Genomic DNA, 19,713 nt, shown 5'->3' with positions numbered 1-19,713 from the left:
ATGGGAGACATTTGACCTTCCATTAAATTAGGAAATGTCAGAAATGGGAAAGATTTTACCTCACATTATACTGAGAAATTTGAGAAATTTACCCTCACAATATACTGAGAAATGGGAGAAATGTGACCTCATATTATTTTGGGAAATGGGAGAAATATAACCTCACAATATACTGGGAAATTGGAGAAATTCAACCTCACAACATACTAGGAAATGGAAGAATTTTTACCTCACATTATACTGGGAAATGGGAGAAACTTGACCTCACAATATACTGAAAAATTTGAAGAATTTGAACTCACAATATACTGGGAAATTTTACCTCAGATTATACTTGTAAATGGGAGAAATTTGAGCTCACATTATACTAGAAAATTGTAGAAATTTTACTTCATATTATACTAGGAAATGGGAGAAATTTTACCTCACATCATATGAGGAAATGGAAGAAAATTTACCTCACAATATACAGGAAAAGGGAGAAAATGCACAGAGAAACAGGGGAAAGACTCACCTCCTAATTACAAAACATCTGAAAATGTACTTAATAATAACAGGGAAATGGGAAGAATTTTAACTCACAATATACTGGGAAATATTACCTTGTATTATACTGGGAAATTTGACCTTGCATTAAATAATAAATTGCAGAAATGTTACCTCATATTATAATGAGAAAAGGAAGAAATTTACCCTCATAATATACTGGGAAGTTGAAGAAATTTTACCTCACAATATACTGGGAAATTGGAGAAATTTGACCTCACAATACACTGGGAAATGGGAGACATTTGACCTTGCACTAAATTAGGAAATGGCATAATTTTTACCTCATATTATACTAGGAAATGGCAGAAATGTTACCTCATATTATACTGGGAAATGGAAGAAATTTAACCTTATAATATACTGAGAAATTTTACCTCACAATATACTGGGATATTTTATTTTGTATTATTCTGGGAAATGGGAGAAATGTGTCCTCGCAATATACTGGCAGAAATGTTACCTCACATTATACTGGGAATTGGAAGAAATTTAACCTCATGATATACTGGGAAATGGGAGAAATTTTACCTCATATTATACTGGGAAATTGGAGAAATTTGACCTCACCCTATAATGAGAAATTGAAAGAATTTAACCTCACACTATACTGAGAAATATGAGAAAATGTACCTGATATTATACTGGGAGATGGGAGAAATTTGACCTCACAATATACTGGGAAATTTAAGAAATTTAAACTCACAATATACTGGGAAATTTTACCTGGGAAATGTTATAATAATAATGGGAATGTGGAGAAAATTCACAGAGAAAAGGGAGAAGAAAATTCACCCCATAATTACAATAAAATATACCTCATGATATACTGGGAAATGGGAAAAAAAACTCACATTATACTGGGAAATGGGGAAACAAACTCACATTATACTGGGAAATGGGGGAAAAAACTCACATTATACTGGGAAATGGGGGAAAAACTCACATTATACTGGGAAATGGGAAGAAAACTCACATTATACTAACTGGGAAATGGGGGAAGTTTTACCTCATATTATACTGGGAAATTGGAGAAATTTTACCTCATATTAAACTTAGAAATGAGGGAAATTTTACCTCACAGAATTCAAATAAATGAAAAAAATCATAAATATGAAAAACCCTCAATATTTATTGGTACATACAAGACTTACATCGTGAAATATATACAAAATATAAATGATGTAGAACATTTGACATGATATACCTTCATATCCTAAAACTACAAACTCTATGTGACAGACATTCCGGCATACCCCCACCATGAGGCGCTGTGCACAGAAGTTATAAGCAGTGACGTCATACCCCAAATACAGACGCGCGGAGCAATGTTGTGAATGAAGTGAAGAAATCGCAGCCGGAATGTCACGTGACATCAGCATGTCTCTGTACACACACACACACACTACCTCCAATCAGACTCTGGTTGCGTTCCAGAGTGGATACTTCCGGGTTCGTCCCCGCCCACCTGGGCAATGGTTGGCCCGGGAGACGGAAGTGACTCTTCGGGTGGGAGTGCGCCCTTCCGGCTGCGTGCACAGTGGAGTAAGGCCGGAGCGGGAGGAGGAGGGAGCGGAGACGCGGCGGCGGCCCGACATGGACATAGAAAGGGAGTTCCGGGAGGCCGACACCAACAGCGGCTGGGGCTCCCTATACCAGGTGAGCGCGGGGGAGGGGCCAAGACCCAAGGGGGAGGGGCCGTGTGACCTGCAGGGAGGTCCCTGCTGTGCTCTTCTCTCATGAGGGGCCCTTCAGTGACAACCAACACTGATTACATGTGTACTGATTGTGTGCCCCTCTGAACTAGAGCCCTCCACTCACTTCTCCCTACTGTACGCTGACATCTCCCTACTGTACACTGACATCTCCCTACTGTACACTGACATCTCTCTACTGTACACTGACATCTCCCTACTGTACACTGACATCTCCCTACTGTACACTGACATCTCCCTACTGTACACTGACATCTCCCTACTGTACACTGACATCTCCCTACAGTACACGGACATCTCCCTACTGTACACGGACATCTCCCTACTGTACACGGACATCTCCCTACTGTACACTGACATCTCCCTACTGTACACTGACATCTCCCTACTGTACACTGACATCTCCCTCCTGTACACTGACATCTCCCTCCTGTACACTGACATCTCCCTACTGTACACTGACATCTCTCTACTGTACACTGACATCTCCATCTCTCTACTGTACACTGACATCTCCCTACTGTACACTGACATCTCTATACTGTACACTGACATCTCCCTCCTGTACACTGACATCTCCCTACTGTACACTGACATCTCTCTACTGTACACTGACATCTCTCTACTGTACACTGACATCTCCATCTCTCTACTGTACACTGACATCTCCCTACTGTACACTGACATCTCCATCTCTCTACTGTACACTGACATCTCCCTACTGTACACTGACATCTCCCTACTGTACACTGACATCTCCCTACTGTACACTGACATCTCCCTACTGTACACTGACATCTCCATCTCCCTACTGTACACTGACATCTCCCTACTGTACACTGACATCTCCCTACTGTACACTGACATCTCCATCTCCCTACTGTACACTGACATCTCCATCTCCCTACTGTACACTGACATCTCCCTACTGTACACTGACATCTCTCTACTACTGTACACTGACATCTCCCTACTGTACACTGACATCTCCCTACTGTACACTGACATCTCCCTACTGTACACTGACATCTCCCTACTGTACACTGACATCTCCATCTCCCTACTGTACACTGACATCTCCCTACTGTACACTGACATCTCCCTACTGTACACTGACATCTCCCTACTGTACACTGACATCTCCCTACTGTACACTGACATCTCCCTACTGTACGCTGACATCTCCCTACTGTACACTGACATCTCTCTACTGTACACTGACATCTCCCTACAGTACACTGACATCTCCCTACAGTACACTGACATCTCCCTACTGTACACTGACATCTCCATCTCCCTACTGTACACTGACATCTCCCTACTGTACGCTGACAGCTCCCTACTGTACACTGACATCTCCCTACTGTACACTGACATCTCCCTACTGTACACTGACATCTCCCTACAGTACACTGACATCTCCCTACTGTACACTGACATCTCTCTACTACTGTACACTGACATCTCTCTACTACTGTACACTGACATCTCTCTACTACTGTACACTGACATCTCCCTACTGTACACTGACATCTCCCTACTGTACACTGACATCTCCCTACTGTGCACTGACATCTCTCTACTGTACACTGACATCTCCCTACAGTACACTGACATCTCCCTACTGTACACTGACATCTCTCTACTACTGTACACTGACATCTCTCTACTACTGTACACTGACATCTCTCTACTACTGTACACTGACATCTCCCTACTGTACACTGACATCTCCCTACTGTACACTGACATCTCCCTACTGTACACTGACATCTCCCTACTGTGCACTGACATCTCTCTACTGTACACTGACATCTCCCTACTGTACACTGACATCTCCCTGCTGTACACTGACATCTCCCTGCTGTACACTGACATCTCCCTGCTGTACACTGACATCTCCCTGCTGTACACTGACATCTCCCTACTGTGCACTGACATCTCTCTACTACTGTACACTGACATCTCCCTACTGTACACTGACATCTCCCTACTGTACACTGACATCTCTCTACTGTACACTGACATCTCATTATACTGTACACTGACATCTCATTATACTGTACACTGACATCTCATTATACTGTACACTGACATCTCTCTACTGTACACTGACATCTCTCTACTGTACACTGACATCTCATTATACTGTACACTGACATCTCATTATACTGTACACTGACATCTCATTATACTGTACACTGACATCTCCCTACTGTACACTGGCATCTCCCTACTGTACACTGGCATCTCTCTACTGTACACTGACATCTCCCTGCTGTACACTGACATCTCCCTACTGTACACTGACATCTCTCTACTGTACACTGACATCTCTCTACTACTGTACACTGACATCTCCCTACTGTACACTGACATCTCCCTACTGTACACTGACATCTCTCTACTACTGTACACTGACATCTCCCTACTGTACACTGACATCTCCCTACTGTACACTGACATCTCTCTACTACTGTACACTGACATCTCTCTACTACTGTACACTGACATCTCCCTACTGTACACTGACATCTCCCTACTGTACACTGACATCTCTCTACTGTACACTGACATCTCTCTACTACTGTACACTGACGTCTCTCTACTGTACACTGACGTCTCTCTACTGTACACTGACGTCTCCCTACTGTACACTGACATCTCCCTACTGTACACTGACATCTCATCATTATACTGTACACTGTATGACACTGACATCTCCCATCATTATACTGTACACTGTATGACACTGACATCTCTCATCATTATACTGTACATTGTATGACACTGACATCTCCATCATTATACTGTACACTGTATGACACTGACATCTCCCATCATTATACTGTACACTGTATGACACTGACATCTCCATCATTATACTGTACACTGTATGACACTGACATCTCCATCATTATACTGTATGACACTGACATCTCTCATCATTATACTGTACACTGTATGACACTGACATCTCTCATCATTATACTGTACACTGTATGACACTGACATCTCCATCATTATACTGTACATTGTATGACACTGACATCTCCATCATTATACTGTACACTGTATGACACTGACATCTCCATCATTATACTTTACACTGTATGACACTGACATCTCTCATCATTATACTGTACACTGTATGACACTGACATCTCCATCATTATACTGTACATTGTATGACACTGACATCTCCATCATTATACTGTACACTGTATGACACTGACATCTCCCATCATTATACTGTACACTGTATGACACTGACATCTCCATCATTATACTGTACACTGTATGACACTGACATCTCTCATCATTATACTGTACACTGTATGACACTGACATCTCCATCATTATACTGTACACTGTATGACACTGACATCTCTCATCATTATACTGTACACTGTATGACACTGACATCTCCATCATTATACTGTACACTGTATGACACTGACATCTCCATCATTATACTGTACGACACTGACATCTCCCATCATTATACTGTACACTGTATGACACTGACATCTCCCATCATTATACTGTATGACACTGACATCTCTCATCATTATACTGTACACTGTATGACACTGACATCTCCATCATTATACTGTACACTGTATGACACTGACATCTCCATCATTATACTGTACACTGTATGACACTGACATCTCCATCATTATACTGTACACTGTATGACACTGACATCTCTCATCATTATACTGTACACTGTATGACACTGACATCTCCATCATTATACTGTACACTGTATGACACTGACATCTCTCATCATTATACTGTACACTGTATGACACTGACATCTCCATCATTATACTGTACACTGTATGACACTGACATCTCCCATCATTATACTGTATGACACTGACATCTCTCATCATTATACTGTACACTGTATGACACTGACATCTCCATCATTATACTGTACACTGTATGACACTGACATCTCCATCATTATACTGTACACTGTATGACACTGACATCTCCATCATTATACTGTACACTGTATGACACTGACATCTCCATCATTATACTGTACGACACTGACATCTCCCATCATTATACTGTACACTGTATGACACTGACATCTCCCATCATTATACTGTATGACACTGACATCTCTCATCATTATACTGTACACTGTATGACACTGACATCTCCATCATTATACTGTACACTGTATGACACTGACATCTCCATCATTATACTGTACACTGTATGACACTGACATCTCCATCATTATACTGTACACTGTATGACACTGACATCTCCATCATTATACTGTACGACACTGACATCTCCCATCATTATACTGTACACTGTATGACACTGACATCTCCCATCATTATACTGTATGACACTGACATCTCTCATCATTATACTGTACACTGTATGACACTGACATCTCCATCATTATACTGTACACTGTATGACACTGACATCTCTCATCATTATACTGTATGACACTGACATCTCCATCATTATACTGTACACTGTATGACACTGACATCTCCCTACTGTACACTGACATCTCTCATCATTATACTGTACACTGTATGACACTGACATCGCCCATCATTATACTGTACACTGTATGACACTGACATCTCCCATCATTATACTGTACACTGTATGACACTGACATCTCTCATTATACTGTACACTGTATGACACTGACATCTCCATCATTATACTGTACACTGTATGACACTGACATCTCCATCATTATACTGTACACTGTATGACACTGACATCTCTCATCATTATACTGTACACTGTATGACACTGACATCTCCCATCATTATACTGTACACTGTATGACACTGACATCTCCCATCATTATACTGTACACTGTATGACACTGACATCTCCATCATTATACTGTACACTGTATGACACTGACATGTCCCATCATTATACTGTACACTGTATGACACTGACATCTCTCATCATTATACTGTACACTGTATGACACTGACATCTCCATCATTATACTGTACACTGTATGACACTGACATCTCTCATCATTATACTGTACACTGTATGACACTGACATCTCTCATCATTATACTGTACATTGTATGACACTGACATCTCTCATCATTATACTGTACACTGTATGACACTGACATCTCCCATCATTTTACTGTACACTGTATGACACTGACATCTCCATCATTATACTGTACACTGTATGATACTGACATCTCCATCATTATACTGTACACTGTATGACACTGACATCTCATCATTATACTGTACACTGTATGACACTGACATCTCATCATTATACTGTACACTGTATGACACTGACATCTCATCATTATACTGTACACTGTATGACACTGACATCTCCATCATTATACTGTACACTGTATGACACTGACATCTCCATCATTATACTGTACACTGTATGACACTGACATCTCCATCATTATACTGTACACTGTATGACACTGACATCTCCTTCATTATACTGTACACTGTATGACACTGACATCTCTCATCATTATACTGTACATTGTATGACACTGACATCTCCTTCATTATACTGTACACTGTATGACACTGACATCTCCATCATTATACTGTACACTGTATGACACTGACATCTCTCATCATTATACTGTACATTGTATGACACTGACATCTCCTTCATTATACTGTACACTGTATGACACTGACATCTCTCATCATTATACTGTACACTGTATGACACTGACATCTCCATCATTATACTGTACACTGTATGACACTGACATCTCTCATCATTATACTGTACACTGTATGACACTGACATCTCCATCATTATACTGTACACTGTATGACACTGACATCTCCATCATTATACTGTACACTGTATGACACTGACATCTCCATCATTATACTGTACACTGTATGACACTGACATCTCCATCATTACTGTACACTGTATGACACTGACATCTCCATCATTATACTGTACACTGTATGACACTGACATCTCCATTATACTGTACACTGTATGACACTGACATCTCCATCGTTATACTGTACACTGTATGACACTGACATCTCCCATCATTATACTGTACACTGTATGACACTGACATCTCCCATCATTATACTGTACACTGTATGACACTGACATCTCCATCATTATACTGTACATTGTATGACACTGACATCTCCATCATTATACTGTACACTGTATGACACTGACATCTCCATCATTATACTGTACACTGTATGACACTGACATCTCTCATCATTATACTGTACACTGTATGACACTGACATCTCTCATCATTATACTGTACATTGTATGACACTGACATCTCTCATCATTATACTGTACACTGTATGACACTGACATCTCTCATCATTATACTGTACACTGTATGACACTGACATCTCCATCATTATACTGTACACTGTATGACACTGACATCTCTCATCATTATACTGTACACTGTATGACACTGACATCTCTCATCATTATACTGTACACTGTATGACACTGACATCTCTCATCATTATACTGTACACTGTATGACACTGACATCTCTCATCATTATACTGTACACTGTATGACACTGACATCTCCATCATTACTGTACACTGTATGACACTGACATCTCCATCATTATACTGTACACTGTATGACACTGACATCTCCCATCATTATACTGTACACTGTATGACACTGACATCTCCCATCATTATACTGTACACTGTATGACACTGACATCTCCATCATTATACTGTACACTGTATGACACTGACATCTCCATCATTACTGTACATTGTATGACACTGACATCTCCATCATTATACTGTACATTGTATGACACTGACATCTCCATCATTATACTGTACACTGTATGACACTGACATCTCCATCATTATACTGTACATTGTATGACACTGACATCTCCATCATTATACTGTACACTGTATGACACTGACATCTCCATCATTATACTGTACACTGTATGACACTGACATCTCCATCATTACTGTACATTGTATGACACTGACATCTCTCATGATTATACTGTACACTGTATGACACTGACATCTCCCATCATTATACTGTACACTGTATGACACTGACATCTCCCATCATTATACTGTACACTGTATGACACTGACATCTCCATCATTACTGTACACTGTATGACACTGACATCTCCATCATTATACTGTACACTGTATGACACTGACATCTCCCATCATTATACTGTACACTGTATGACACTGACATCTCTCATCATTATACTGTACACTGTATGACACTGACATCTCCCATCATTATACTGTACACTGTATGACACTGACATCTCCCATCATTATACTGTACACTGTATGACACTGACATCTCCCTACTGTACACTGACATCTCCATCATTATACTGTACACTGTATGACACTGACATCTCTCATCATTATACTGTACACTGTATGACACTGACATCTCCATCATTATACTGTACACTGTATGACACTGACATCTCTCATCATTATACTGTACACTGTATGACACTGACATCTCCATCATTATACTGTACACTGTATGACACTGACATCTCCATCATTATACTGTACACTGTATGACACTGACATCTCCATCATTATACTGTACACTGTATGACACTGACATCTCTCATCATTATACTGTACACTGTGTGACACTGACATCTCCATCATTATACTGTACACTGTGTGACACTGACATCTCCATCATTATACTGTACACTGTATGACACTGACATCTCTCATCATTATACTGTACACTGTATGACACTGACATCTCCCATCATTATACTGTACACTGTATGACACTGACATCTCCATCATTATACTGTACACTGTATGACACTGACATCTCTCATCATTATACTGTACACTGTATGACACTGACATGTCCCATCATTATACTGTACACTGTATGACACTGACATCACCCATCATTATACTGTACACTGTATGACACTGACATCTCCATCATTATACTGTACACTGTATGACACTGACATCTCCTTCATTATACTGTACACTGTATGACACTGACATCTCCCATCATTATACTGTACACTGTATGACACTGACATCTCTCATCATTATACTGTACACTGTATGACACTGACATCTCTCATCATTATACTGTACACTGTATGACACTGACATCTCCCATCATTATACTGTACACTGTATGACACTGACATCTCCATCATTACTGTACATTGTATGACACTGACATCTCTCATCATTATACTGTACACTGTATGACACTGACATCTCCATCATTATACTGTACATTGTATGACACTGACATCTCTCATCATTATACTGTACACTGTATGACACTGACATCTCCATCATTATACTGTACACTGTATGACACTGACATCTCCATCATTATACTGTACACTGTATGACACTGACATCTCTCATCATTATACTGTACACTGTATGACACTGACATCTCCATCATTACTGTACACTGTATGACACTGACATCTCCCATCATTATACTGTACACTGTATGACACTGACATCTCTCATCATTATACTGTACATTGTATGACACTGACATCTCTCATCATTATACTGTACACTGTATGACACTGACATCTCCCATCATTATACTGTACATTGTATGACACTGACATCTCCATCATTATACTGTACACTGTATGACACTGACATCTCTCATCATTATACTGTACACTGTATGACACTGACATGTCCCATCATTATACTGTACACTGTATGACACTGACATCTCCATCATTACTGTACATTGTATGACACTGACATCTCTCATCATTATACTGTACACTGTATGACACTGACATGTCCCATCATTATACTGTACACTGTATGACACTGACATCTCCATCATTACTGTACACTGTATGACACTGACATCTCCCATCATTATACTGTACACTGTATGACACTGACATCTCCATCATTATACTGTACATTGTATGACACTGACATCTCCCATCATTATACTGTACACTGTATGACACTGACATCTCCATCATTACTGTACACTGTATGACACTGACATCTCTCATCATTATACTGTACACTGTATGACACTGACATCTCCCATCATTATACTGTACACTGTATGACACTGACATCTCTCATCATTATACTGTACACTGTATGACACTGACATCTCCTTCATTATACTGTACACTGTATGACACTGACATCTCCATCATTATACTGTACACTGTGTGACACTGACATCTCCATCATTATACTGTACACTGTATGACACTGACATCTCTCATCATTATACTGTACACTGTATGACACTGACATCTCCATCATTATACTGTACACTGTGTGACACTGACATCTCCATCATTATACTGTACACTGTGTGACACTGACATCTCCATCATTATACTGTACACTGTATGACACTGACATCTCCCATCATTATACTGTACACTGTATGACACTGACATCTCTCATCATTATACTGTACACTGTATGACACTGACATCTCCTTCATTATACTGTACACTGTATGACACTGACATCTCCATCATTATACTGTACACTGTATGACACTGACATCTCCATCATTATACTGTACACTGTATGACACTGACATCTCCATCATTATACTGTACACTGTATGACACTGACATCTCTCATCATTATACTGTACACTGTATGACACTGACATCTCCATCATTATACTGTACACTGTATGACACTGACATCTCATCATTATACTGTACACTGTGTGACACTGACATCTCCATCATTATACTGTACACTGTGTGACACTGACATCTCCATCATTATACTGTACACTGTATGACACTGACATCTCCATCATTATACTGTACACTGTATGACACTGACATCTCCATCATTATACTGTACATTGTATGACACTGACATCTTCCTCATATGGAAGCCAGCAAAAGTCCGATGGAGCCTACACACACGGTCAGAATTTCCGATGAAAAGCTCACATCAGACTTTTGCTGGCGGAAATTCCGCTTGTGTGTATGGGGCATCAGAGGCATTGCGTAGGGTCTAGAGCTACCCGCTACATGGCTCTGTGATCGACCTAGTGTCCACCCAGCTGTATAGTATTCCCGGTTGCTCCTCCCCTGACAGCTGCGTTACGTGTTGAGGGGAGGAGGAGCTGGGCCAGCACGAATGCTTGTTAGACCACCCAGAAGAGGAGAGGGCTATGATGTGTAAGGTTGGAGGGGGCTGTGGTAGTAACATTTTCTAGCAATTTTTAAATCACGTCACACCAGGGGAATTTTTTTTTTTTTTAAAGGCCGTAGGTATTGGGGTAGATTCACGTAGCTGCGCTTCCTCTTACGGCGGCGCAGCGTATCTTCTTTACGCTACGCCGCCGTAACTTACAGGAGCAAGTGCAGTATTCACAAAGCACTTGCTCCGTAAGTTGCGGCGGCGTAGCGCAAATGGGGCCGGCGTAAGCGTGCGTAATTCAAATGTGGAAGGGGGGGGCATGTTTTATGTAAATGTTTGATGACCTGACGTGATTGACGTGTTTTACGAACGGCGCATGCGCTGTCCGTGTACATGTCCCAGTGTGCATTGTTCCCGAGTACGCCGCAACAACGTATTGGTTTCGACGTGAACGTAAATTACGTCCAGCCCTATTCGCGAACGACTTACGCAAACGACGTAAAAAATTCAAAAATCGAAGCGGGAACGACGTCCATACTTAACATTGCGTGCGCCTCATAAAAGCAGGAGCAACGTTACGCCGTAAAAAGCCTTACGCAAACGACGTAAAAAACTACTGCCGGGCGCACGTACGTTTTGTGAATCGGCGTATCTAGGTAATTTGCATACTCTACGCCGAAAACAACGGGAGCGCCACCTAGCGGCCAGCCTGAGAATGCACCCTAAGATACGACGGCGTAAGAGAATTACGCCAGTCGGATCTTAGGCTAATGTCGGCGTATCTTGCTTTCTGAATACAGAAAGAAGATACGCCGGCGCAGATTTGAATTTACGCGGCGTATCAATAGATACGCCGGCGTAAATTCTTTCTGAATCTAGCCCAGTGACTTTAAAAAATCTGGTACTCATAAGTGCCTGGGGGTCCAGTGCTGTCTTCCTGCAGTTGGTTCTTCTTACCGCTGCGGGTCGCTGGTACCGCCATCTTGGAAAGCTTGAGCTATCGCAATGCTTTGTGAATGGTCCTGCAGCATCTTGGAACATGTGATGTGTGCCAGGAGGCTGCGGGGGAGGGCTGGGCAAGGGACGCCATACTTGTCTCGTGGTAATTGCGGGAAAATGGGAGCGGGTATCGATAAAAATTGGTACTTGCTCTCCACCCCCTCCCCTTAAAAAAATATTCTGTAACTTAGGCTGGGGCGAGGAAGCAAAAGTGCGCTTGTAAGACCGCTGCGCGAATACGGCGTGACAGAAAGTATTGCAACGATTGCCATTTTATTCTCTAGGGTGTCAGGATAAAAAATATATATAATGTTTGGGGGTTCTAATTAGAGGGAAGAAGATGGCAGTGAAAATAGTGAAAAATTACATTAGAATTGTAATGCTTAACTTGTAATACCAACGGCTCACCACCAGATGGCGCCAGCTCACAAAAAAAGCCAAACCAAGTCGCCAGGATGCCATTTCTATTCGCCATGGCGACTGGGATTTGTCGAGCCCTGGGTAAAGGCAACCACCAGCCTCCTAGCAACCATTAAGTCATTTGTTTCTGTAACGGTGTCCTACCAACCGAAAACCGTTTTTACTTTTTTGAGTGAATTTCTGCTTTCATCCCTGTAATGTTGCCCTCTGTATGCAGGCACATTTTCTGAGCTCGTTGCCAGGATGTGGGCATCTGGGACACTTAGCTTTATTTATTGTTATGGTGCAGGCCCCGCCAGCTTCCTAGCAACCATTGATGGACAGAGTCCTAGCAACTGAAAACCACTTTCACTTTTTTGAGTGAAGTTCCTCTTTTCACTCCTTTTAATGTTGCCCTGTGTACACAGTAGGGTTGCACCGATACCACTTTTTTAAGACTCTTCTTTTTTTTTATTTTTTTATATTGTGACAGTGTCACTAATATGCAGCACTGATGAGGCGTGAACGTGTCGTTGTTTTTTTTTTATGTATTTTTAACAATTTATATGTTTCTTTACTTTTACAATGCTTTATTTTTTTTTTATTTTTTGGGGGGGGGGGCGTCTGTGTGTGCTTTTTCCTTTTTTTTTTTTTTATACAATTTAACCTTTTTAAATATGTATTTATTACAATTCTTGATTTTTTTTTTTTTTTTTACAATGCTTTCTTTTTTTTGGCGTCAGTGTTTTTTTTTGTTTTTTTTTTACAATTTTACCTTTTAAATATTTATTACAATTTTATTATAATTTATTTTTTATCATCCCTGTTTGGGGAGCTTTGGTGAGATATCAGGGGTCTAAACAAACAGACCCCCGACATCTTAATTTTGAAACCGTGAAAGGTACTGAGGACACAGATTCCCTAGTCCCTTTCTCGGCAGCCTCAGCTGCACCCAAGATGAATGGACAGGAGACAGAGGATCCTCTTCATTCATAAACGGAAACGATGCTCAGTGACAGTTATGAAAGGACATAGAAAGTGATCACTGAGGCCTTGTACAGACGACCGGATCTATCTGCTGGGATTGATCCGCGGATCAGTTCCAGCAGATAGATCCGGTCGTGTGTAGGCCCGAGCGGACATTTCCCGGCGGATAAAAATCCAGCCGACAGATTCCCAGCGGATAAAAATTTTGTAGCATGCTACAAAATCTATCCGCTGGACTCCAGTCCAGCGGACTGATCCGGTCGTCTGTACAGACTCACCGGATCAGTCCGTCCGCTCCTCTCCCTCGCATGCGTCGTAATGATTCGACGCATGCGTGGAAGTATTTACCTTCCAGCGTCGCGCACGTCGCCGCGGCGACAGTGCAACACGTCACCGCGGATGTATTCCACGGGGATTTCGATCTGATGGTGTGTACGGCCATCAGATCCAAATCCACCAGAGGATTTATCCGCTGGAAACGGTCCTCTCGTGTGTACGGGGCCTGACAGTTCATTTAGAAAAGGAAGGAGCCGATAAATTACATATTTACTGGCTCCTTTCTCCGCTCTCCATCCTGACAGATCCAGGACGAGGCGGGGGGGCAAAGGAGGACAGAGGGGGACCAGAGCAGGACTCGGGGAGCCGGAGGAGGACACGGGACAGTTGGGACGACTGGTGCGGGCAGTAACAGGCATCGATCACCCTGTATAGCTTTCAGTAAAGCAGCTGACAGCCGCGGGAGGGAGAGGAGGAGAAGTGACTGTCGGCTGCTTTATTGAAAGCCACACAGGGAGATCTGTGCCTGTAACTGCCCGCACCAATCATCTGTAAGGCTTTCCGGCACTTCCTGCTACGCGGAGGACACGGGTATCGGATTAAGCATCGTGCAAGTACTCGTGCAAATGCTCAGTATCGGCACCGATGCTGTACTAATTCTGTATTGGTATCGGTGCAACCCTAGTACACAGGCACTACTGAGCTGGTTGCCAGGATGCTGGCAGCTGGGATGCTTGGCTTCATTTATTGTTATGGTGCAGGCAACTGCCAGCTTCCTAGCAACTTTTGATGCACAGCGTCCTGGCAACCGACAGCGTACTAGCAACCAAAAACCACTTTCACTTTTTTGAGTGAAGTTCCGCTTTCCTCCTTGTAATGTTGCCCTGTGTACAAAGGCACCTTTACTGAGCTGGATTCCAGGATTCCGGCGGCTGCGACACTCGGCTTAATTTATTGTTATGGTGAAGACAACCGCCAGCCTCCAATCAACCATTGAGGTAGAGGATCATTCGTTTCTGTAACGGCGTCCTACCAACCGAAAAACACTTTCACTTTTTTGAGTGAAGTGCCGCTGTAATATGGCCCTATGTACACAGTAGGGTTGTCCCGATACCACTTTTTTAGGACCGAGTACAAGTACTGATACTTTTTTTCAAGTAGTCGCCGATACCGAATACCGATACTTTTTTTAAATGTGTCCCCAAATGCAGCCATGTCCCCCCATATGCAGCCATGTCCCCCACATATGCAGCCATGTCCCTCACATATGCAGCCATGTCCCTCTAGCCATGTCCCTCACATATGCAGCCATGTCCCTCTAGCCATGTCCCTCACATATGCAGCCATGTCCCTCTAGCCATGTCCCTCACATATGCAGCAATGTCCCTCTAGCCATGTCCCTCACATATGCAGCAATGTCCCTCTAGCCATGTCCCTCACATATGCAGCAATGTCCCTCTAGCCATGTCCCTCACATATGCAGCAATGTCCCTCTAGCCATGTCCCTCGATGCGGCGGCAGCGACGGGGGGGGGAAAGGGGGGGGAAGTATTCTATTTAGGTATCAGGGGTATTTGCACGAGTACTCCCGCAAATACTCGGTATCGGTCCCGATACCGATACTGGTATCGGTATCTGGACAACCCTAGTACACAGGCACCTATACTGAGCTGGTTGTCAGGATACTGGTGGCTGGGATGCTCGGCTTCATTTATTATTATGGTGCAGGCAATCGCCAGCTTCCTAGCAACCAATGATGCACAGAGTCCTGGCAGCGTACTAGCAACCAAAACGAGAGACTGCAAAAACAGGGGGGCATATGAACTGTTCATGGGACAAAACATAGCCGACCCACCAGGAAAAATCAAAAGCCGGTGACTTGTCGGTATGGTTCCTCTATCGAGATGGTTCCTGTAAGGACTGCGCAGGTGCAATCCTTGCCGACGGAAATCTCCGAACCTCGCCCGGCATCCAGGCTCATTCCTTAACATCCCAGTGGATTGGAGGATGTTTAAAAAAAAAAGTGGCCACTTACCTCAAATTCCACGTCGCCCTGGAGGTTCGGTGATTTCCGTCGGCAAGGATTGCGCCTGCGCAGTCCTTACAGGAACCATCTCGATAGCCGGAAACCACATCGTCAGATCACCGGGACAATCTCTGGCAGGTGTCCTCTGTTACCGGGGTGGATTGTGGGTAGGTTCCCACGATAACAGGAAATAAAAATACTGAACCTTCTCGTGCTTTTAATCGCAATGTTTTAGATTCGATGACAGGGTCTCTTTAAAAAGAAGTCTGTAGGCTCAGATAAGTGAGGAGTTTTTATTTTTTTGCAAGCATGTTCGGCTCCTGGAATGTGATTGGTAGAAAAGTTTCAGATGGAGATGTTCTCTGGTGCTTTGGTTACAGCAGTCCCATTAAAGAGAAGATGAATTTATTGGAATGAGAATTCTAGTTTGTTTTCAAACACAACTTCCAATAATAAGAAGAGACAGTGTTTATAAACATTGTATATCTGTGTGCGGGAATCTATAAATATACAATGTTACCTTTTCCTGTCCTTAAACCCGCAGGATCCCGCTTGTGTGTAAACATGGGTTTGTTTACATTCTGGGCCAGATTCACATAGAGATACAACGGTGTATCTCCTGATACGCCGTCGTATCTCTGAGTTGCGTCGGTCGTATCTATGCGACTGATTCATAGAATCAGTTACGCATAGATATGACTAAGATCCGACAGGTGTAACTGTGTTACACCGTCGGATCTTAACTGCAATTTAAAAATGGCCGCGGGGGGCGTTCTCTCGGATTTACGCTGAGAAATATGTAAATCAGCGTGATACGCCAATTCACGAATGTACGCGGGCCCGACAGTGTTGTTACAACGTTTACGTAGCGGTTTTCCCGGCGTATACTTACCCCTGCTTCTATGAGGCGCAGCCAATGTTAAGTATAGTCGTCGTCCCCGCGTCAATTTTTATTTTTTTTTATTTTTTTTACGTCGTTTGCGTACGTCGATTCTCAAACCCGATCGTCGCTAGTTACGCTCACGCCGAAACCACTGACGTCTTAGCGACGTCAGTGGGAGCAATGCACGCCGGGAAATTTCGCGGACGGCGCATCCTCATTTAAATCGGCGCGGGGACGCGCCTGATTTAAATAGTACACTCCCCCTAGCCGCGGAATTTGAATTCCGCTGGGGGATTTACGATCCGCCGCCGCAAGTTTGGAGGTAAGTGTTTAGTGAATTAGCCACTTGCCTCTCAAACTTGCGGCAGCGGATCTTAAATCACATAGATCACGCGGATCTAAAGATCTGCTGATCTATGTGAATCTAGCCCTCTGTCTGCACTGCATAAATAAGTAGACTTCAGACCAGGTTTGGTAACAAGGATGGCACATCGGGCCCCATGAGATGTATGTCCTGCTGTTCACTTCTGTCCAAAAACGCAGATCAACCGCAGGCTTTTACCACCCTATTACCGCTTGTGTGAGCGAGCCCTTAAAGTGGTGTGCAGCAGTTTCTAGTAAAGTCCAATATATTCAAGCAACTAATTTACAAATCTTCATGCTTTTATTAATTTGGTGCTTAGAGGGAAGTCCCCCTCCCCCCCCCAAAAAAAAAAAAAAATAATATTAAAAGTCAACAGCTACAAATCCAGCTCACTTTGCTGCTGTGAACTGAGCCGGAAGTGGGAGCGGGTACCTGTCAAAACCAGGGGAGAGGAGGCAGACAAGTGGAGCTTTTCCCTTTTCACTTTAAAGTGATACTAAACAAACAGGGCTAGATTCACATACATTTAGGCGGGCGTAGCGTATCTCCTATACGCTACGCCGCCGTAACTTGGAGAGGCGAGTATTGTATTCTCAAAGATTTTGCGCCAAAAGTTACGGCGGCGTAGCGTATGAGGGCCAGGGTAAGCATGCCTAATTCAAATGTTGAAGCTGTGGGCATGTTTTATGCATATTTAGTGTGACCCCACGTAAATGATGTTTCGATCGAACAGCGCATGCGCCGTCCATGGACGTATCCCAGTGCGCATGCTCCAAATTACGTCGGCAAATCGTCAATGCTTTCGACGTGAACGTAAATTACGGCCAGCCCCATTTACGGACGAGTTAAGCAAATGACGTAAAATTTTAAAAATTTTACGCGGTTCCGACGTCCATACTTAACATTGGCTGCGCCATCTTTTTGGTGGTTTATCTTTACACCTGAAAACCCCTTGCGTAAACGGCGTATCTTTACTGCGACATATTCTAGGTGTAAATCAGCGTACACGCCCCTAGCGGCCAGCGTAAATATGCAGTTAAGATACAACGGCGTAGGAGACTTACGCCGGTCGTATCTTAGCAATATTTAAGCGTATCTCAGTTTGAGAATACGCTTAAATATACGACGGCTGGGATTCGGACTTACGACGGCGTATCTACTGATGCGCCCATCGTAAGTCTACCTGAATCTGGCCCACACTGTTTAATTTACATTGTCCCTTCTATTTCTGTATATGGATGATGGCACTGTAATTATTTTAATAAAAATAATTTTAAAAAAAGTACCTTTTTTCCCTAATTGATATGCAGCTG

At 42.5% G+C, this 19,713-nt stretch overlaps 1 protein-coding gene across 1 annotated transcript in view; it reads left to right on the top strand.

Annotated features, from left to right (window-relative positions):
* Positions 1–2,057: 2,057 nt before the first annotated feature.
* PTPN1 (protein tyrosine phosphatase non-receptor type 1) overlaps positions 2,058–19,713 on the top strand; it is a 94,609-nt gene continuing 76,953 nt past the window's right edge. The window contains exon 1 of the mRNA XM_040331469.1: positions 2,058–2,205. Coding sequence (XP_040187403.1) covers positions 2,143–2,205 — 63 coding nt within the window. The 5' untranslated portion in view covers positions 2,058–2,142. The remainder of the gene's footprint in view (positions 2,206–19,713) is intronic.

The sequence above is a fragment of the Rana temporaria genome, chromosome 12 (assembly GCF_905171775.1).
Source record: "Rana temporaria chromosome 12, aRanTem1.1, whole genome shotgun sequence".
Classification (NCBI taxonomy): domain Eukaryota; kingdom Metazoa; phylum Chordata; class Amphibia; order Anura; family Ranidae; genus Rana; species Rana temporaria.
This window is presented reverse-complemented; position numbering and strand designations above follow the sequence as displayed.